Source organism: Anomaloglossus baeobatrachus, chromosome 4, assembly GCF_048569485.1.
Source record: "Anomaloglossus baeobatrachus isolate aAnoBae1 chromosome 4, aAnoBae1.hap1, whole genome shotgun sequence".
Lineage (NCBI taxonomy): Eukaryota > Metazoa > Chordata > Amphibia > Anura > Aromobatidae > Anomaloglossus > Anomaloglossus baeobatrachus.
Genome location: NC_134356.1, coordinates 52,983,937 through 53,005,947, shown reverse-complemented (window position 1 = coordinate 53,005,947; position 22,011 = coordinate 52,983,937). Strand labels below are relative to the sequence as shown.

Here is a 22,011-nt window from a genome sequence, read left to right as displayed (position 1 = left end):
CAGAGGACAGATTCCCTTTAAAACATAAGAAGCTGCCTGCTGTTGCCACTAGAGGGAGCTTGCTGTATACATGGAACCGAAAGGGATTTTCAACACCTTCAATATTCATAAACCATCTACAGAACAGGTCATCAACGTCAGATCAGGGAGCGTCCAACACTTGGAACCCCAATTAATCAACAGCTCCGCTCACTGTGTAGTGGCTGTTCTCAGGTACTGCAGCTCAACTCCTATGCAAGTGAATAAGAGCCGAGCTGCAGCACCTGGGACCTGGACCATAATAATACAAGTTTACAAGCCGCTGTATTGTTACATTATAGTGATGGTTGGGACATCGGTGGTAACTTTAAACAACTTGTTGCAGCAGGAGCCTCCCCCCTCTACTATAGAACACATCCTTTTAACTGCCTTGACTATTTAACTGCCCAAAATTAGGTTTGCGAGAAAATACACTACCCTCGCAAGCTTACTACAACACCATTTCTTTAAGGCCGTTTTACCCACGGATTTGCTGCGGAAATTTCTTGAGAAATGTCTGCAATCTTTGTGCAGACATTTCCCAGCAAATCCTATGAGAAAAAAAAAAAATAGCTGTGTGCACGCTGCGGATTTTTCTCAAGAAATTTCCTTGAGAAGATTTTCTTGAGAAAATTTCTTGAGAAAATGAGCATGTCAATTCTTTTCCGCAGGTACCTGCGGATTTCTGCAGTACAGCCTGCAAAATCCACAGGGAACAACCTGCGGGAAAATCGCGGCTAATCCGTGGCAAATCCGCATGCGGATTTACCTCGGATTTGGTGCGGATTTTTTCCGGAGGTCCGGAAATCTTCCACTCCCAGAAGTTTCTCAAGAAATTTTCTTGAGAAAATTCACATTTCTAGTGCGCACATAGCCTTAAGGAGTCAATATGACATTGCCTTAGGAGAGGTCATGAATATCAGGTAAATAGCCAACACTGATCAGCTGTTAGCGGGTCCTGCCTTGGATGGTAAGTAAACAGCGCAAAGAACCAAAAAACTGCACATCGCCATACGCTTTGTAGTGGTCATTCTCCTCGGGTACTGCAGCTCAACTGGAGTTAAAGGGGTATTCCCAGCTCTAAGAGCCATTCTTGAGGAAGATCTTGGAGATGGGAATACCCCTTTAAGCTGAAGTACCACAATGGTGTGCATGGAGGTGTGGTGTCCCGGATCCTTCTGCTGATTGGTAGGGGTCCCAAGTGTTTGGCCCTTACAGACTTGACGTTAATGAAACTAAGACCCTGTCTTTCAATGAGGGACAGCTTTCCACCTCTTCACATGTAACCGAGGACAGCTTTCTACATAATTACACATCTTCTCATACATTTTAAGAAACTTTACCTCCGAGCCGATCAAGTACTCGGGCCACAGCATTTGAGCAACCCTCACAGGTCATGTCCACGAAATACTCTTCCTTCTGCATGAGAAATCAGAAATCGTTACGACAAACCATGGACTGTATGACGGCTGTCACTGACAATTTCTTGTATAATGACCTTAAGATGATAGTTTTTGCATTCAGTTTTATGCCCACTTACCAACTTTTACAGCCAACCTTCCATGAGTTATTACCGTATTTTTCGGATTATAAGAAAACATTTGGGAGGAAAATGAGGGGTGCGTCTTATAATCTGAATGTAGCTTACCAGGAGGTGGTAGAGAATGGTGACAGGTGGCACTGCTCTGTGCAGCGGGCGGTAAGGTAGGGGCCATCCTGAAGACATCGGCGGTGCAGGGCTTCAAACGATGGTGCCTAGAGTCGACGCATGTGCAAATGTGGCTCTTCGCTCAAGATCTCATCTGCGCATACGCCGCCTCTGGCCCTTTGATGTCCCAGCAGCTGACGTAAGGAAAATAGCACTCGGAGATGGCACGTGCGCAGATCAGTTCTCGGCTTGTCATTGAGCCAATAACTCAATCTGCGCATACGCAGACTCCGGGTGCCATTTCTTTGAAGCCCACACCACTGACAGTACCTGGATGTTTTCTCTGCCTCAAACCGCATCTAGAACACCCACTGCACCACCTTGCTCCACGATCGCCCCTGCCTCTTGTGACCTCTTCCCCCCCCCCCCTCTAAATTTGGGGCGCGTCTTATAAAACGAAAAATACAGTAACTTGTGACGCACAAAGCGTTAGTGGAAATTTTTCATCAAATAGCCATGGCCCTAGCGTAAATCACACCCAGTTTCCTGCCCACAAATGGGCTAAACAATGCTTCAGGCACGCATCTTAAAGGGGAAGCCATCCAGAAGCGGAGTTCCTAGGAGGTGAAGGCAGCGTCCATCATGCAAAAGCGCACATGCAGCTGTGTACAAACCTACCGGGACCGTGCATCCCTGAGAGCTCACTGAGGGCTTGGACAGAGTGGTTTAGGCATATCACAGGGGTCTAATGCCCCGAACCCCAAGGGATCTACAGGGTCTTTAAATTGCTCCAATATTTAACAAAAACAACAAAAAATGATTTACGTTTCAATGAGTAAAGGCAGCTTTACAAGCAGCGACATCGCTAGCGATGTCGCTGGTGAAAGCACCCGCCCCAGTCGGTTGTGCGTCACGGGCAAATCGTTGCCCGTGGCGCACAACATCACTCGGACCCGTCACACGGACTTACCTGCCTAGAGATGTGGCTGTGGCCGCCAAGCCGCCTCCTTTCTAAGGTGGCGGTTCGTGCAGCGTCACTAAGCGGACGCACAATAAAAGCGGAGGGGCGGAGATGAGCGGCCTTAACATCCCGCCCACCTCCTTCCTTCCTCATTGCCGGTGGACGCAGGTAAGGTGACATTTCTCGTTCCTGCAGTGTCACACATAGCGATGTGTGCTGCCGCAGGAACGACGAACAACATCGTACCTGCAGCAGCAACGATATTGGAGATTAGAACGACGCATCGATGATCTGGTGAGTATTTTTGATCGTTAACGGTCGTTCCTGCGTTTCACACGCAACGACATCGCTAACGAGGCCGGATGTACGTCACGAATTCCGTGACCCCAACGACATCTCGTTAGCGACGTCGTTGTGTGTAAAGCCCCCTTCTGTAAAATAAAATCTTGGAGAAGGCAAGCTCAGCTGATTTTTCTTAGTAACGGCTCTTTCTATATCGAAACTATGGCCCTGTTTCCTCATTTTTTTTAGCTCTTTTAAGACTAGGCCAATTTTCGTCCCCCCACCCACTTTTCATTTTTTCCTACTGCCACATAGAAGGGTTTGTTTTGTACGTGACAATATATACACATTTTTGAAAAAGACACCATTCATTTTACCTTAGCATACTATTAAATCAGAAAAAAAAAAAAAAAAAAAAAAAAGTGGGGAGAAATTCTGAAAACAAAAAACCCCATTCTGACATGATTTTATGCAAAATACTGACCTTGCGATGTGATTCTCCTAATTTTGGCAACACCAAATTTGCCTAGTTTTTTTTATTATTTAAGTGGTGAATAAATAAAAAATAAATAAAATCAGAAATTTGTGGGGTTGTTGCTGTGATAGTTGTGTATCATTTTGTGTAGGTTCGTATTTCAGGCGTTGTGCTCTGTCCATTCTATGTATTTGTCCTGTATGCAGGTTAATAACTCCCTGCAATGCTTCTGTCCTTAGGTGTGGAGAAGGGGGCCTTAGGCTTTGTGCGCACGTTGCGTAAATTCATGAATTTACGCTGCGTTTAGCACTGCAGGGTAAATGCATGTGTCCTGCGTCCCCAGCACAATCTATATAGATTGTGAAATAATCCATCCGCACGTTGCTTGTTTGAATGCAGCAATTTGGATGCCAAAATTTTGACACAAATCCGTGCGTTCGAAAAAACAACATGTCAATTATGGCTACTTTCACACATGCGTTCAGCGCAATCCACCACTATGGAGAATAGTGCAGTCCGTTAACGCACTGCGCCATTCTCCATAGACTTGTATTGACGACGCACTAACGCAATTGTCTGCATTGCATCCGCTGGACGATGCTGTGTCGTTATTTTGACGCAGCGACGAGCGGAGGGAACACTACATGTAGCGTTTTTTTTGGGTCGTTAAAATAACGCACCTTGACGGATTCCGTTGGAATCCGCCAAGGTGTCTAATGATTGTCTATGGTGGCGGATTCCGCCGCTATGCGCTAAGCGGCGGAATCCGCTGACGGATTCCTTCACGTTCTACTGAGCATGCTCAGCATGTCCAGCAGAACGATCGAAATAGTTTAAAATCACTCCTGGTCTCTCTCCCCCTCTCTCATACTCACCGATCATGGGCGCGACGCTGCACGGCTGTCACAAAGCTCCGGCGGCTTTTCCTCTTTTGAAAATGCCGGCTGCTCATTATTCAATCTAGTGTTCACTGCTTTCCCCGCCCACCGGTGCCTATGATTGGTTGCGGGTCAGACCCACCCCCACGCTGACAGCTGTCTCACTGCAACCAATTACAGCCGCCGGTGGGCGGGTCTATATCGTGCAGTAAAGTAAATAAATTAAAAAAAAGGCATGCAGTCCCCCCCAATTTTGATACCAGCCAACGTAAAGTCACACGGCTGAAGGCTGGTATTCTCAGGATTGGGAGCCCCACGTTATGGGGAGCTCCCCAGCCTAAAAATACCAGCCAGCAGCCATTAGATGTGACAGTCCCGGGACTCTACCCGGCTCATCCCAAATTGCCCTGGTGCGGTGGCAATCGAGGTAATAAGGAGTTAATGGCAGCAACCCATAGCTACCACCAAGTCCTAGGTTAATCATGGCAAGCGTCTATGAGTCACCCACAATGATTAACCTGTAAGTGAAAGTAAATAAACACATACACCCGAAAAGATACTTTATTTGGAAGATAATAAAAAAAAAAAAAAAACAAAACCACACAACACACCCTCTTTCACCACTTTATTAAAATCCCCAAATACCCTTCCAGGTCCGGCATAATCCACACAAGGTCCCGCGACGCTTTCAGCTCTGCTACATGAAGCTGACAGGAGCGGCCGAAGAACACCGCCGCTCCTGTCAGCTCCATGCAGCAACTGAAGGGAGTCGTGCTGTCAGCGGGAATGTCACTGAGGTAATGCCTGTGTGATGATGAGTGCAGTAGTGCCTGCATGTGTGGTGATGATGGACTCACTCTCGCGGCTAGAAAACTTAATCCAACGCGTTGTTTCCCAGGAAGCCGTTGCCTTTATATCACACTATTTTCAAGGCATCCGTCACATAACGCAATGCAATGGTTGCCGTTCAACACAAGTGTGAAAGTAGCCTATTCCGTGCGCTTACGATGCAGCTCCCACTCTGTCTATGGTGGGGGCAGCATCCCGAGCGCATGAAAACGGGATTTATTGTGCTGAAACACTGCATCCATTGTGCAGTGTTTCTGCAGCGATTTGAAATGCATATGTGCTGTCTAAATCGCTGCAGAAATTTCAGCATTCACGTACACACAAAGCCAAACTCCGTTTACCTGGGAGATTATTCAGTCTGGCTGAAAAGGACAAGAGACAAGCAGGAAGATTCGTCCTCTGGGGGAGAAACTGAGGCTACAGGAATCACCCCAGAGAGCCGTTGAGAAACCCAGATTTTCCTGGAGAAGGACTGCTGGAGGATTGTGACCGATCCCTGGAACATTTATCCCATTACTGGACTACTTTACCCTCTGTGTGGTGGATTATTTTATGGACTTTCTGATTTTGCTTGGAATAAATATTCTTTGGATTGTTCCTCCATTTCCCGCTCTGTTGATTGTGTGATATGGGAGAAGGACCCAGTGACAGTTGCCATTTTCCAAGACCCATAATATTTTCATTTTTCGGTCGATGGAGCTGTGATGGATTTTTTTTTTTTTTATACCATTTTGAGATTGATATGATGTTTTGTGGCACTGGAGAAACCAAAAACCCCTTATTTTTTTACTTTCTTGATTTTTTTTTGTTTATAATGTTTACCTATCAGGTTAATTATTTTATACGTCAATAAATTGGACTTTTCTGAATGCAACAATACCACATAGGTGTATTTTTTTTAAATTATTTTTAAATGGGGAACAAGGGGGGGGGGTGATTTGAACTTAGTTTAATTTTTCTTTTTACCATTCACTGTATTTAATAGTCCCCTTATGGGACAATAACCTGCGATTATCTGTTCTCTTGTACTATATACAGTAATGCCCCACCACTGTATATAGCAGAAATCACAGTCTCCTTTGAAGCTCAGCCACAGGCAGAGTTACAAAGGAGCGTTGCTATGACAAGAACGGAGGTCATCAGCAGACCCCATGCTGTCATCGCAACACATTGGCGACCTGTGATCACGTCACTGGTGCGCCCATGGAAGCTGAAAATGGCTCACCCTATGCCGGCACATGGTAAATCCCGCTGTCAAAGTTTGACAGCGGGATTTAACAGTTGCTGGGGAACTCCTCTCCAAATATGGGGTGGACATCCCATGAACCTTTTTTATGTACCCGCTGTGTACTTGTGCGGCATATGTATGGAAGATTTTGTGAGGAAGATAAGTTGCTTTTCTTGTATCTGTCTTGTGGCATTGCTTGACATTTTTTTGCACAAAATTATTCAAAATGGTGCAATTTATTTTTTTTAAATGTCACAAATTATGAATCAGCCAAAAAAGATCTGGAACCTCCGGATCCTGCCTACAAAGTAGTATAAAAAAATAATTAAATATAAAAATAAAATTTAATATGGTAAATAAAATAATTCTGCATGGCACTTTTTTTTCAATTTTACTGTACTTTGAATTCCCCCCCCCCCCCCCCCATTTTCCAGTAAAATGCATGGTGTAATTCACAACTACAACTCGTCCAGCAAAAAACAAGCCCTCATATGTCTATGACGGAAAAATACAAAAAAAAACAAAAAAAACAAAAAAAAAAACCACACACCTCACATCGCTATTAAAAGCGATGTCGAGTGATTGTCACAGGGGACAGATGAGTAAAATATGTCACCAATATTGATCGGCGGGAGTGTAAGGCTATGTGCGCACGGTGCGTACTGGCCCTGCAGAAATTTCTGCAGCGATTTAAAGACCACACGTGCGCTTGAAATCGCTGCAGAAAGAGTCCGTAATTGGAAAAAAAAAAAAGCTGATTCCATGCGCTCTGGATGCAGCCCCTCCCATAGACAGAGCGGGGACTGCAGGCAAAGCGCAGGAAAGAAGTGACATGTCACTTCTTAGAATGCGCGCTTCGGGCAGCAGCCGAAGCGCTGCGCTCTAAGACGCCACGTGCGCACGTCTCCTGCATAATCTTCATAGATTGTGCAATGGACGCAGGACGCATGCAGTTATGTTGCGTTGCAATACGCAACGTAACTGCATGCAAATGCGCAACGTGCGCACATAGCCTAAGAGGGTTAGTGGGCCCGTGTGCCCCGCCCTGAAGACACCGATCGTCATTGTGGTATAATAATGGGAATTGTGTTGATGTATGAAATATATTCATGCATATGTGAGTACCAGGCCCGAACTCTAGAGAGGTTCCCCAGTCAGCGGACTGACCCCAGCAGATCAAGTCCTCAAGTTTAGGCTTGTCATTGTGCCGAGCCATTGGCCCAAGTCTGAGTGCAGTAGACGAGCTTTGTCCAACAGCAGGTGAAACTCCTAACCCCTTAACGACCGCGGGCAGTAACGTTACGTACTAACGGTCATAGGGTTAATCCCAGCGGGCTGCTGCAAGCAGCCTGCAGCGATCAGCGCACACCTCAGCCGGTTTATACAGCTGACATGTGTGCCTGCTAGGCATGAGCAGAATCACTATCCGCCCATGCCTTTTAACCCCTTAAATGGCGCTGTCAATATGTGACAGTGCAATTATAATAGCAATTGCGCTATAACTTTACTCACAGGCCGATACCAGAAGTCACGTGATGTGATCACGTGGATCTGCTGGTTGTCATGGTAGCACACAGTGTCATGCGATCCTGTCCAAGTCCTGAAAAGAAAAGAAAAAAAAAAAAAAAAAAAAAAAAAAAAGTCGAGTGCTGCTTGTTACAAAAGATGATCATTTTTCTAAGTCTGAGCGGTGCTGCTCTGATCGGAAGAAATGAATGAGCGATCAGACAGCTGATTATAGCCACCTAGGAGGACTAGTAAACGGGAAAAAAAAAAAAACAAAAAACACAAACACAACCCTAAAAGTTCAAATCCCCCCCCTTTTCGCCCCATTGAAAATGAAATGGTTTAAAAAAAAAAAAAAAAAATTTAATAATAATATGTACACAATTGGTATTGCTGCGTTCAGAAATGCCCGATCAAAATATAAAATCAAATTAACCTGATCGGTAAATGGCATAGCAACAAAAAATTCCAAACGGCAAAATTACGGGTTTTTTTGGTTGCCACAAATTTAGCGCTAAATGCAATAACAGACGATCAAAACGTACCATCTGCGCAAAAATGGTACCGTTAAAAAAAAATAAAAAAAAAAAGGTCAGCTCGAAACACAGAAAATAAGCAGTCATTGAGCCATAGCTCCCGAAAAATGGCGCAAAATGTATGCCACTTTTTTTTGGACAAACTTAACCCCTTAGATAAAAGTAAACATATTCAGGTTTGGTGTCTTCGAACTTGCACCGACCTCAGGCATCACACAGTGTTATCAGTTTTACCATATAGAGAACACCGTGAATAAAATATCTCAAAAACAAATCATGCAGTCGCACTTTTTTTTTTTGCAATTTTTTTTACCATTTTCCAGTACACTATATGGCAAAACTCATGGTTTCATTTAAAATTACAGCTGCTTTCACAAAAAACAAACAAGCCCTCACATGACCAGACTGACTAAAAATAAAAACAAAAAAAAAAAAAAAAAAAAAAAAAAAAAAAAAAAGCTATGTCTCTCGGAAGAAAAATGCTGGGGAAAAAAAAAAAAAACCCCGGATAGCGCAAAAATCGGCCAGTTGTTCGGCCCACCGAAGGACCAAGCCCACCCACCCGCGACTACTGCCCCGCACCACTCCCACAGGAGTAAAAGTGGTAAAAGTGTAACCCTCACAGTGACAAGGAGTTCGTAATGGTACTAGATTATTTCATGCAAACCTTAAAAAGGGAACCTGTCACCAGTTTTGGGGCCTATAGGCTCCAACCAGCACCGCTGGGCTCTTCAATACAGCATTCTAACATGCTGTATATGAGTCGCCCACCACAGTGATGCAGCGGTCGCCTCCGGGACACTGCAGGGACTTCTCTTTAGGGACCCCTCTGGCGACAGGTAGGGCAGGTTGTTTACTTCTGAGTCGTGACGCCACTCTCAGTTCTTGCGGTCCGGGTGATGGGTGACCGCCACTGCAGTTTAACAAGAGCCTGGGGGTGATGGAGTGTGCAGTTAGATGGTATGGCCTCCCGAGAGTGAGGCTGGCTCCAGGGGAACAACAGGTCGCGGAATAACTCAGTCTCAGTCCAGAAATGACTTGCAACTGGTGTTTACTCACTTTCAACTGCGACAAGTGGTACCCGGGCGATGCTGAGATGAACTACAGGGAGAACAGGTTTTCCTTCAGACTGTAAGCTTGCCTTCCTAGCACTTCTTGTTTCAGATAACCCCCGACTTGAAGTATATGGGATTCATCCAGGGAAGTCGCAACTGCCTTTTCTGGCCCGTTTGCTGGCAGCGTGGACCAAGTAAAGATGGCTCCTGGCCCCATCTCACTTATGGGCCCCCTCGTTGCTGCGGACTCTGTGTGTTTGGTGAAACACCTGGAGTGCCCTCACCGGCAGGTTTTAGCAGACCACTAAATGGATGTCTGGCTCTAGGGACCTGTTCCCCGTGCGTGCCTGGTCTACCAGGAGTCCCCATACTCAACTGCCTTGCTTCTTCCTGAGGTGTCTTTCAGGCTGTGTGGCAACCGAACTCCCCCGCAAACAGCCACTACACATGCAGGGTCTGACTAATGTGACCGCTCACTTGCGTCCTCACTTCAGACTGGCTTCCTCCATCTGCTCTCTCTCTCTGACTGCCACTGCTCAACTCACTTTCAGCATCTCCACCGCACCACTAGCTGAGATGTGGAGGCCACGCCCCCTCCTGGGTCTGCCCAGGGGGTCCTCTCTAAGGTGTGTGTGAGACCTGGTCACTAGTGTCTGTGCGTACACACCCTATTCAGCCTTTAGGATTACATGTCTGTACTCACCCAGCAGAGGTGCAATACTCAGTGGTGCCTAATCAGGTCAGGGGTGCCACATATATAAGAGCCCAGGCCACTGTGTAGAACATAAAACAAAACACTTCTAATACTCACCTAGAAGGTCGCTACGATGCACAATAGTCAGATGGGTTATGCTGTTCTCCAGGACCGACACCTCCTCTTTCAGCCATCTTGCTCTTCCATCTTCTGTGTCACACACTCGCCGGCATGGAGGTCCTGCGCAGGCACACTTTGATCTGCCCTGCTCAGGCCAGATCAGAGTATTGTAGTGCGCCTACGCAGGACCTCAATACCAGCCTGTGTGTATCAAGTAGGACGTGTCGTGTACCCAGGCTTCAGAAAAAGGAAGACCAAGATGGCTGAAAGAGGAGGCACCACCCATCTGACTGTTGTGCACCGGAGCGACCTTCTAGGTGAGTATTACAGTATAAAGTGATTTTTATGTTCTACAGTGCAGCCTGGGCTCTTATATACAGCATGTTAGAATGCTGTATATAAGAGCCTGGTGATGGTAGCCGCAGCTTATAGGCCCTAAAACTGGTGACAGGCTCCCTTTAAGAGCTCAGACAGCTTTTTTTTCCCATAAGAGTTCTATTTCACTTTTTTATGGACAGAGCTTATACATAGTATACTCTAGGGGACTGTTCACATGTTCAATAATTTTTGCGGACAGAGTGGTCAGCGCCAAATCACGGAGACATGTTTGAGTGTAGGAACAAAATCGTCAATGAAAGTCTATGAGTTTGTAGAAAAAAAAAAAAATACAACTCGGATGCTGAGTGCTGTCAGTTTATAACCGTTTCTCATCTTAAATCATGAAGGGGTGATTACTGCCGGCTGCTGTAGTGATGAAGAATAAGTTGTGCTCACTGCAATGACCTGGTGCTCGGGAAAAAAATAAGTCAATCAAGAAGGGTAATCCCGGCACACAGCATATGAAAAAATGGTAAGTCCAGGTATGGTATGCTTGAACAAAATTTCTTTATTTTTCAACAATTATTGTACTGCCCGCCCAACGTTTTGGCTCACGCAGGAGCCAAAACGTTGGGCGGGCAGTACAATAATTGTTGAAAAATAAAGAAATTTTGTTCAAGCATACCATACCTGGACTTACCATTTTTTCATATGCTGTGTGCCGGGATTACCCTTCTTGGCTGCTGTAGTGAGGCAGCGGCGATCCCTACATGTCTCCTTTGAACAGCAGACATGTGCGGCTATCAGGTGCATCCGTAGTTCTCCTGAGTCTGTGACCCCTTTAGATCGCGCTGCCATCAGAGGCCCTGTGACGCGATTACGGGAAGCCAATGATTGCCATGGTAGTGATGGGTCATGTGATGACTCCGGTCACTATCATGATGTAGTCCCTGTTACAGCCAACAGAGCAGCAGCTGTAACAGGAACGCTGCATTTCTGCTGATCAGAGCTGTGCAGCTCTGATCAACAGAAATGAATCAGCGATCAGACTGCTGATCCTTATAGTCCCATAGGGACACAAGTAAAAACAGCCGTCTGCATGATGTCTTATGGAGGAGACCTAACAAAGGGGAAAAGTGTAGCTATGCATTTCTATGAAGCCTGGGTGACTGATAAAATTACGGCTCCCAAACTGGCTAAAATGGCTGCTTCCCACACTAAACTACAAGGAGAGGACGAAACAGCACATGAAAGACCAAGAATATTCCTCAGGAATAGTTCTGACATGTGCTCAGAGCTTCCTACAACTATATTTCTGTCGATCGTTCCCACACTTTGCTGTAATTAAAGGGATTATATATTAATTTACGGGCGTCTACAAAAGGAAAGCTTTTATAGATTTTATGAATAGGGTTATCATTTCTGGCCAAAATACGATGCGTTTATTGTCTTTTGTATTCCAGACAAGTGGCTATAAAAGGTTTTTTTCTTTTGCTTTTTAGAGAATGACTTATGGTCGTCATAATTGCCTTTTATATTCCCTGCAGTGTAGTAAGAAACCTGCAATGCGGACTCCCATAGGAGTGATTGATTATGTTCTCTGGAGGATATCTAGCTGCACCCAAAAACCATTGCCAGAATCTTCATACTAAGGGGTGCTTCATACACAGCGAGATCGCTACTGAGATCGCTGCTGAGTCACGGTTTTTGTGACCTCATTAGCGATCTCGCTGTGTGTGACACTGAGCAGCGATCTGGCCCCTGCTGTGAGATCGCTGCTCGTTACACACAACCATGGTTCGTTTTTTTTTATTGTTGCTCTCCCGCTGATAAGCACACATCGCTGTGTGTGACAGCGAGAGAGCGACGAAATGAAGCGAGCAGAGAGCAGGAGCCGGCATCTGGCAGCTGCGGAAAGCTGTAACCAGGGTAAACGTCGGGTAACCAAGGTGGCTACCCGATATTTACCTTAGTTACCAGCCTCTGCAGCTCTCACGCTGCCTGTGCTGCCGGCTCCGGCTCTCTGCACATGTAGCTGCAGTACACATCGGGTTAATTAACCCGATGTGTACTGTAGCTAGGAGAGCAGGGAGCCAGCGCTAAGCAGTTTGCGCGGCTCCCTGCTCTCTGCACATGTAGCGACGTTATGATCGCTGCTGCCTCGCTGTGTTTGACAGCTAAGCAGCGATCATAACAGCGACATACAAGGTCGCTGTTATGTCACAGAAAATGTCACAGAAAATGGTGACGTAACAGCGACGTCGTTGTCGCTATGTGTGAACCCAGCTTAAGGCCGGGGCCGGGGCCACACGGGGACTACTGCGACCCTTGCATGACATTCGGCTCACGCTGGCAGCACAGCGGGAGCCGAGTGTCATGTGAGTGTCACTGCGACTGAGGTCAGATCGTGCGATCGGACCACAGCTGTGGAAGGGGGGGGGGGGGGAATGATCGGGCCGGCTCTGAGGAGGAGAGGGAGGGATTTATATATCTCTCTCTCTCTCCTCCGTAGCCGACTATTGCAATTCTCGCTCTGCACTCGCAGACACCGGTGTACCGCGAGTGCAGTGCGATCTCTCGCCCCATAGACTTGAATGGGGGCGAGAGAAACAAGGATCGCATTGCACCCACAGCCATGCTGCGACTGTTTTCTCGATCCGATTAGGGCTGAGAAAATAAAATTGCTCATGTGTGCTGGGACATAGGCTAATATTGATCCGAGTGGAATGTGATTTTTTATCGCATTCCACTGGCTCCGATTTTCATGTCGTGTGGCTTAGGCCTTAGTCTCAGTCTTACTGGGGCAATAGAGGGAAACGAAGCACAAATTGGGTGTGGTTTAGACAAAGTTTATCAAGAATAGGTGGTCATCATGATTGATTTGGGGCTGCATTAGGCATCCACAAGTTGGGGTTTAAACTAGAATTTCCAGACCCCCCCACTTCTGTGTTTTAGACAGCCCCCGAATTTAAGGAGCATCATTGTCAGAAGCTCCCTGTCCTCATCAGGAACACTCCCCTGCAACCAGAAAAAAAAAAAACGTAAGACCTGTCCATTCATACTGACAACGGACAAGATAAAGATTCCCAGATCACATCAGGACTACAAGATCCCAGGAAGCTTCAGCTGCAACACAACTCATGGGGTGTACTTAATTATATGTACCAAATGTCCAACTGGGGGTCTGTATGTAGGGGAGACAGGACAAGGATGAATTCTCACCGCCACACAATTAGAGAAAAAAAAAAAAAAATAGGATGGCTCTACATTTTTGTAACAGACCACAGCATCTTGGACATGACATTGCTGGTATTGAAAGGAAACTTCAAATCCCAGAGAGACAGGAGACTATGGGAATATAAACTTATGATGACCTTTGACAGATTCAGAGCAGGAATGAATGTGTGACATGGATTTATGTCTTTTTACATCAATGTGCTCCTCAGACCATCTGGGGTCATCACAACTCTGGACCAGACCTCAGTCAGAGGACAATACAACTTTCACACTGCTTATCTGTTGCTGCAATTTTTACTGCCACAACTGTTTGTCCCCTTGCCATACTGATCATTCTGCTTCACATACCTTGTGTTATTTACTGCTCCATTCTATGTCCTGTTGTGTAGAAATATGTGACTCTTCAGATTTTGTGTTATACTGAGGCTGATGAAGAGACCTGAGTGGTCTTGAAAGCTGCTGTTATTACCATCTTTATTAGTTAGCCATTAAAAGGAACCTGTCAGGTGCAATATACACCCAGAGCCATGAGCAGTTCTGGGTACATATTGCTAATCCCTGCCCAACAGTCCCTGTATACACTAGCATAGATAAAGAGATCTTTAAAAAAAGTATTTCTAAAGATCTTTTATGATATGCTAATGAGTGCAGGGACTAGTCCCCTGGGCGTTAGTTCCTCTCTCTAGTTGGCTCCATTAGCAGGTTAGTACGCCCCTGTGGGCCTGCTAACATATCTCACTCACCTCTCCGCTGCCATCGCCGCCCAACGCTGGATTTCGGCTCAGTGCTCATGACCCCGGAGATTCAGTCACGTGCACTACTTCAGTTTGAAGCCAGGACACGTACACCCGGAACTTTGGGGTCATGTGCGCTGAGCAAAAATCCAGCGTCTATGGCAGCTGAGAGGTGAGTGATCATCCTCTGACACTGCACATTTATTAGTATGTTATCATACCCACAGGGGTGTACTAACATGCTAATGGAGCCAACTAGCCAGGGGAACTAACGTTCAGGGGACTAGTCCCTGCGCTCATTAGCATATCATAAAAGATCTTTAGAAATACTTTTCCTAAAGTTCTCTTTATCTATGCTAGTGTATACAGGGACGGTTAGGCAGGGATTAGAAATATGCGCCCAGAACTGCTCGTGGTTTTGAGTGCATATTGCACCGGACAGTTTCCCTTATAAAGAAGAAAAAAAAAAACAAAAAAAAACAAACAACCAACCACTGGAGGACTCCGTTTTGATTAAACAATTTTTTTTCTATCTAGTGGCTAACATGGTACAATGATATATTTTACCTGCATAAAAGTATTTAGGAATTGATTTATAGGGATATTTTCCTGCTTTTGTGGCGCCCCTGACCTGGTCAGGCACCACTGAGTACTGCACCCATGCTGGGGACAGTACAATACAGGTAATCCAGAAGGCTGACTGGGGTGTGGTACACAGGCGCATAGTGATCAGGTCTCACACATGTACCTATGAGAGGACCCCTGGGGATTCCAGGAGGGGGTGAAGCATGAGCACGGCCTCCATCTCCTCTCAAGGGGTGTGGTAAGAGAGTCTGGTTGCTAGGTGGCGTAGGCAAGAACAGGAGAGGAGGGGCAGTGAGTCAGTTAGAGCAGAACTCCATAGGGCTCAGTGAGGAGCAGACCTGTGGGGCTGTTGCTGTCTAACAGCGCCCGCGCAGTGGCTACTGACGGGGGAGAACGGTCAACTAGGAGTGCTACCCGAAATCCATCTTCAGCTAAAGAGAGGGCACGGAGTGGGAAGTAAGGAGACTGCTAGAGAGTACCAGGCCCAAACGGGCGGCAGATCCCGGAGCGGAGATAGATCCAACTTTCTTTTGCTAAACCTGCCGGTGTGGGGCTCTCAAAGCCCACGCCACAACATTACCAAAAGCCGCAGCCACGTAGCCACAGTTAGGGCCCATAGGTCACAGGAGGCAAGCAGCTGGAGTGGCCTGGTCCAGGCGACAAGCACACGGCAAACGAAGGGGAGAGAGGCTGCAGCATCTTCCCTGGGTGACCCCCATAGGGACTAAAAGTCGGGGTTACCCCAAACCACCAAGGGCTAAGGAAGGCGAGTTAGTAGTCACCCTCACAAGTCAGCCTGAAGGACACCTGGTTCCCACTTGGTTCATCCCAGCTACGCCCGGGTCACTCACCCTGCCATCAACTGTGAGTAAAAACCCTGAAAGACATCCTGCTTGTGTGGAGTCATTCTGCGCCTTGTAGTTCTACACATCTACACAGGGCCCTGGGGCTTGCCTCACTCTCAGGAGGCCACTACATCCGACTGCACCCACCATCAGCCCCAGGCAGCCCTTAACCTGCAGTGGCGGTCCCCACTAACCGCAAATCTGAGAGTGGCGTCACGACAAGAAGAAGATCTCCTACCTGTGACCAGATCCAGCTGAGTGGAGTCCCTGAAGGTAATGCACCGACACAACACCTGTGGGGCTTCACACTTTCACCCAGTTCTGGAGAACCCCTTTAAAGTAATCCGGACAGAATTTTTAATCAATTAAATGTGTGGGTTCCGCCCTGATTAAAAGCTTGACTGTTCCCTGTAGGTAAGGTATAGCTACATGTATGTATTGAGGTGGATGCAAAAACTATGGGCAGAGCCGTCGGTTTGTAGCATTATTTCAGTGTTTATGGCTGTTTTTCTTACTTGCCCATAAAACTATAAACTTGTTCTTTTATGAGAAATGTGGCTTATGTTAAACAATACAAGGCAGAGCGCAAAGAATCATCCAAGATAATAGACAATGATTTTTTTTAGAAAGTAAATTTCTGTACGGCTAAACTAAAATGGGCAGTCAGCGCGCCTCCGAGAGGGACAGCCAAGCGCGCCTCCGAGGAGAGGGACAGCCAAGCGCGCCTCCTGGTAGGTGGACAGGACAGTCAGCGCTCCTGGTAGGTGGACAGGACAGTCAGCGCTCCTGGTAGGTGGACAGGACAGTCAGCGCTCCTGGTAGGTGGACAGGACAGTCAGCGCTCCTGGTAGGTGGACAGGACAGTCAGCGCTCCTGGTAGGTGGACAGGACAGTCAGCGCTCCTGGTAGGTGGACAGGACAGTCAGCGCTCCTGGTAGGTGGACAGGACAGTCAGCGCTCCTGGTAGGTGGACAGGACAGTCAGCGCTCCTGGTAGGTGGACAGGACAGTCAGCGCTCCTGGTAGGTGGACAGGACAGTCAGCGCTCCTGGTAGGTGGACAGGACAGTCAGCGCTCCTGGTAGGTGGACAGTCAGCGCTCCTGGTAGGTGGACAGTCAGCGCTCCTGGTAGGTGGACATCATTTCCGTCAAGTGTGTTGTCGGTGTCACTTCTGGTCCGGAGTACAACGCGCTAGTCGCCAGAGTGGATTGGACTCATGGGAGATGTGACGCACGCTCCCCATCTTTAGGGTATGTGCGCACGTTGCTTTTTACCTGCTTTTTACCTGCTTTTTTGCTGCTTTTTCTTCTGCGCTGTTTAATGCCAAAATGGATGTGTTCTTCTATTCAAGCAAAGTCTATGGGAATTTGGGTTTCTTGTTCACACTATGTTGTTCAAAATGCTGCCTTTTTGAGGCAGAACTTTGGTCAAAAACTCAGCTTTTCAAAGAAGCAACATGTCAATTGTTTTTGCCATTTGGGTTTTGCACTGCAAAGCTGAGTTTTTGACCAAAGTTCTGCCACAAAAAGGCAGCATTTTGAACAACATAGTGTGAACAAGAAACCCAAATTCCCATAGACTTTGCTTGAATAGAAGAACACATCCATTTTGGCATTAAACAGCGCAGAAGAAAAAGCAGCAAAAAAGCAGGTAAAAAGCAGGTAAAAAGCAACGTGCGCACATACCCTCAGCCCCCATTTAGTGTATCAATGAAATGCTGCAGGTGAAAAAGGGCAAAGGATGGTGGCCTTTGGGGGGGCGGGGGGTTATACTGCTGTGAGCATGCCTGTAGTGGGGTTTACAGTGGTGTCTATACTGCTGTGGGTTTTCCATTGATAGGATTTTAAGGGTCTATAATGCTGTAGGGATGTCATTCGTGGGATTTGGGGGCATACAATGCTGGCGGTACTCCTGTGTTGGGATTTTTTTTTTTTTTTTTTTTTTTTTTTTGGAGGGAGGGGTACACTGTTGTAGGTTTATAATTCTGAGGGTAGGCCTGCAGTGGAATTTTGTGGGGTCTATGATGCCTGTGGTGGGATTTGTGCTCTGTGCAGTGCAGATGGGGGACACTTTTGATGGATTTTTAGGGGGTGTGGGTGATGCTAGAGGAGGACTAGGATGGCATTTCTTGTGGAGAAGAATTTTATAGACCAGACTATGATCAGAGTGGTCTGTGCTAATAATGAGGGAGTTTCGAAATACTTGGATTCGCGATACTCATAACGAGTACCGTCTAATACTCGCGTATTCATTCCGAATAGCGTGTGCAATGCAAGTCACTTGGGAATACTTGCAAAGTAACGAGTAACCCAAATTCCGCACTATTTGCTAGTTGCAGAAATTGTACAGCATTCAGGTTACTAGTAACATTGCGAGTTTTTCCCCCATTGACTTGCATTGCACACGCTATTCGGAATGAATACGCGAGTATTACACAGTACTCATAACGAGTATGGCGAATCCGAATACAGAGGAACCTCTGTTTACGAGTAACTTGGTGTGCAAGAATTTCGCCATACGAGCAAAGCTTGCTGTAAATTTGTAACTCAGTTTACGTGCAAGCTTTGCCCTACGAGCAAATACTCACCGCACACACTTCCGGTTCCATACTTTCACCGCACTCTAACCTGCTCTTGCAGTCTGCACAAACACACACAAAGACGCACATATTATGCTCACCTAACCTTCCGTTCCATCGTTAGCCTCCTGGTTCTTGAAGTCCGCCGATACAGGATGTGTAACTGCTTATCATCGCGACGATTGAGGAACTTCCGATGTCAGCTGCTTCTGAAAGGCAGCGCGCTGACCAATCAGAGGCAAGCGGCTCCTACCTTTGACGTCAGCGCTCTGGCAGAGGAGGTTCCGGCATCGGTCACGATGGTTACCCGATATACATCCTGTACCGGCGAACTACAAGAAACAGTAGGCCGGCGATGGAACAGAAGGTAAGGTGAGCATAATATGTGTGTGTGAGTGTGTGTTTGTGTATGTGTGGAATGACACAATAGGTGACCAGGATGGGACATTTAACAAGTCGTGGAATGAATTGTCTGCATTGCAATGATTTCCTATGGGAACTCTTTGTTTGCTACACGAGTAACTTGGTTTACAAGCCACTCCCACAATAGATTGCTCTCGTAAACCAAGGTTCCACTGTACTTTGAAACTCGCTCATCATTAGTCTGTGCGTCTCAGTTTTGCTTGTATGTGGAAAAAAAAAAAAAAATAAAAGTTTCTCCCCATTCCTCCTTCTACATCTGGGGTCACGCGAGTGTATGAATACTCGGACCGACGATCATTCAGGAGAGTGTGATGAGTGAAGCCCGTTTGGTATTCCATAGGTCATGTAAGTGCTATATGAAGGTACCATCCCCCCCCCACCTCAGATCAAAATCTGACGTGTGTTCACATTTTCCACAGACAACACAGTCCGCGAAAAATCACAGACGTGAGTGGTCCCATAGACTATGGCTATGTTCGCACGTTGCGTTTTTTACCGCGTTTCTGCGTTTTTAGCAGCAGCGTTTTTGCGCTAAAACGCATGCATTTTTGTTTTCCAGCAAAGTCTATGGGAAAAGCAGAAATCCTGTCTGCACTTTGCTTTTTTTTCTGCAGCGTTTAATTTGCATATTTTGGGTCAAAAACCATGCTGAAAAAGAAGCAGCATGTCAGTTGTTTTTGCCATTTCTGCAGCGTTTCCTTAACATTGGAGTCAATGAGAAATGGCAAAATGCAACCAAAATCACAATTCCTGCGTTTTTCATGCTTTTTACCTGCTTTTCCACTGCGTTTTTGGCTCCAAAAACACGCATGCTTTTCTGGCCAAAAATTAATGGGTTCTAATGTTACTTTACACCAGGGGTCTCAAACATGCGGCCCGCATGCGGCCCATCAAGCTGCTTCATGTGGCCCCCAGGCTCGGGACCCTGTTACTATCGCGGCCAGTGCAGGGGCCGCAGCCACTGTCTGCACTTTGTTAGATGAATGTTTTGCCGGCACTGATCTGAGTCAAGGACTCTGTGCTCTCGCGCCGGCAAAACAATCATCTGACAGAAATCACTGACAGGGGCTGCGGCCCCTGCACCGGCCGCGATAGTAACAGGGGCACGGGTCTGGGGGCCACACGAAGCAGAGATGAGGAGCCGAGGGACAGGTGAGAAGAATATTGTGTGTGTGTGTGTGTGTGTGTGTGTGTGTGTGTGTGTGTGTTGGACGTTACCCCTTAGCGACCTATGCGTACTGAGTATATCATGGCTCCCTGGTACTTAAGGACCCATGACGTACCCAGTATGTCATGGCGAGATCACAGCCCCCGGTGGCTGCGATCGCTTTGCATTACAAATACCTTAGATTCGGGGAGGAGGGGACCTCAGGAGGGGTGGTGTCTCCTCCCCGGACCTACGGAGGCTGTGATTGGCTGACGAACGCCGCTCAGCCAATCACAGCCACTGATGTTTCAGCCATTGAAAACGGCTGAAACATTGAAATCCAGCCATGATCAGTGCAGCTGTAGCACCGATCATTGGCTGGAGTTGGGTGACCTGTGCTGCACTCGCCCCCAGCTCTGATTGGAGAGACCGGCCTTGTGACCGATCTCTCCAATCACTGTGGATCTGGGGCCAGAGACCGCCCCCCTCAGCTTCACTCCAGAGTCTGTGGAAGCTGAGAGTGATCGGTAAGTTATAGCCACTACTACAGGATGGGCACATTACTATAGAATAGGGACAAGGTGGGCACATGACTATAGGATGCGGACAAGGTGGGCACATGACTATAGGAGGGGGACATTACAAGGATGGGCATAATACTATTGGATGGGGACTTTACTATAGGATGGGCACAGTACTAAAGCATAGGGACATTACTACAAGGGAACAAGGATGAGAAACTTTACTATAGGATAGGGATAAGGCTGGGGACATTACTGTAGGATGGGCACATAACTATAGAATGGGACAACTATATGATGGGGACAGTACTACAGGATAGGGAGATTGCTACAAGGGGACAAAGATGGGGAACATTACTATAAGATGGGGGACAAGGCTGGACACATTACTACAGAATGGGCACATTACAACAAGATGGGGAACATTACTAAAAGATGTTGGCCAAAATTTCTATATAGTGATAATTGAAAACACTATTAGTTACAAGAAAGGGATAAAATGTAAAAAAAAAAAAGAAAAAAGGCATGACTTTTTCACCATCACATTTTTTTATTTTTTTTATTATATATTATATATATATATATATATATATATATATATATATATATATATATATATATATATATATATATATATATATATTTATTTAAACAAAGAATGTGCACATTTATAATAAACAAGTGAAAAATGTTCAAAATCAGTGATCCAAAGGAGTGTAAAAAAAAAAAAAAAAAATTATTTTTTTCCTCTGTGCGGCCCATACACCCAGCCGACTTTGAGACCCCTGCTTTACACACACACACACACACACACACACACAAAATTTAAATGTTAAAAAATAATAAACTTTACCTATTTTTCTGTTAAAATGTGCATAACCACTATTATTTCATTAAAATTGATAATTTTCCATATAGTTTTATTAAAAGTTAATTTTATACTTTTTTTCTCTTTTTTCATTCTTTTTGACTATTTCAACTTTATTTCTCAGTGTCTTGATCTACAAAACGCATCTGCAGAAACGCAGGTGAAAACGCAGGTAAAAAGCGCTAAAAACGCGGTAAATACGCATGCGTTTTTAGCGCTAAAAAATGGTCAAAAGTCATTTGGTCAAAAACCAAGGGAAGGAAAACATGCAGAATAAACTGCAGGTATTCCGACGCAACGTGCGCACATAGCCTATCACAGGTCCGAGTGCGATCCGTGAGAACCACACACAGCGCTCGTACATGAAAAGTGGGTGTATGAAAGAGCCCAGGCGGGATGGGAGCGAGTGGCCTTCTCACAGGCACCACCCAGGACAGGGTGGGCTCACACAGAGGTGTTTATTCAAGCAGAAACCTCTTCAGGAAATTCTTTTTTGGGTATTTTT

The 22,011-nt window shown here is 46.2% G+C and overlaps 1 protein-coding gene across 2 annotated transcripts in view; it reads right to left on the bottom strand.

Moving 5' to 3' along the window:
- ATOX1 (antioxidant 1 copper chaperone) overlaps positions 1–22,011 on the bottom strand; it is a 29,396-nt gene that overhangs the window by 3,633 nt on the left and 3,752 nt on the right. Inside the window, exon 2 of one of the 2 annotated variants that reach the window (XM_075344330.1) lies at positions 1,362–1,437. In XM_075344330.1, coding sequence (XP_075200445.1) covers positions 1,362–1,437 — 76 coding nt within the window. Of the gene's footprint in view, positions 1–1,361; positions 1,444–22,011 lie in introns of those variants that run through there. The other variant, XM_075344331.1, reaches the window with a different exon arrangement.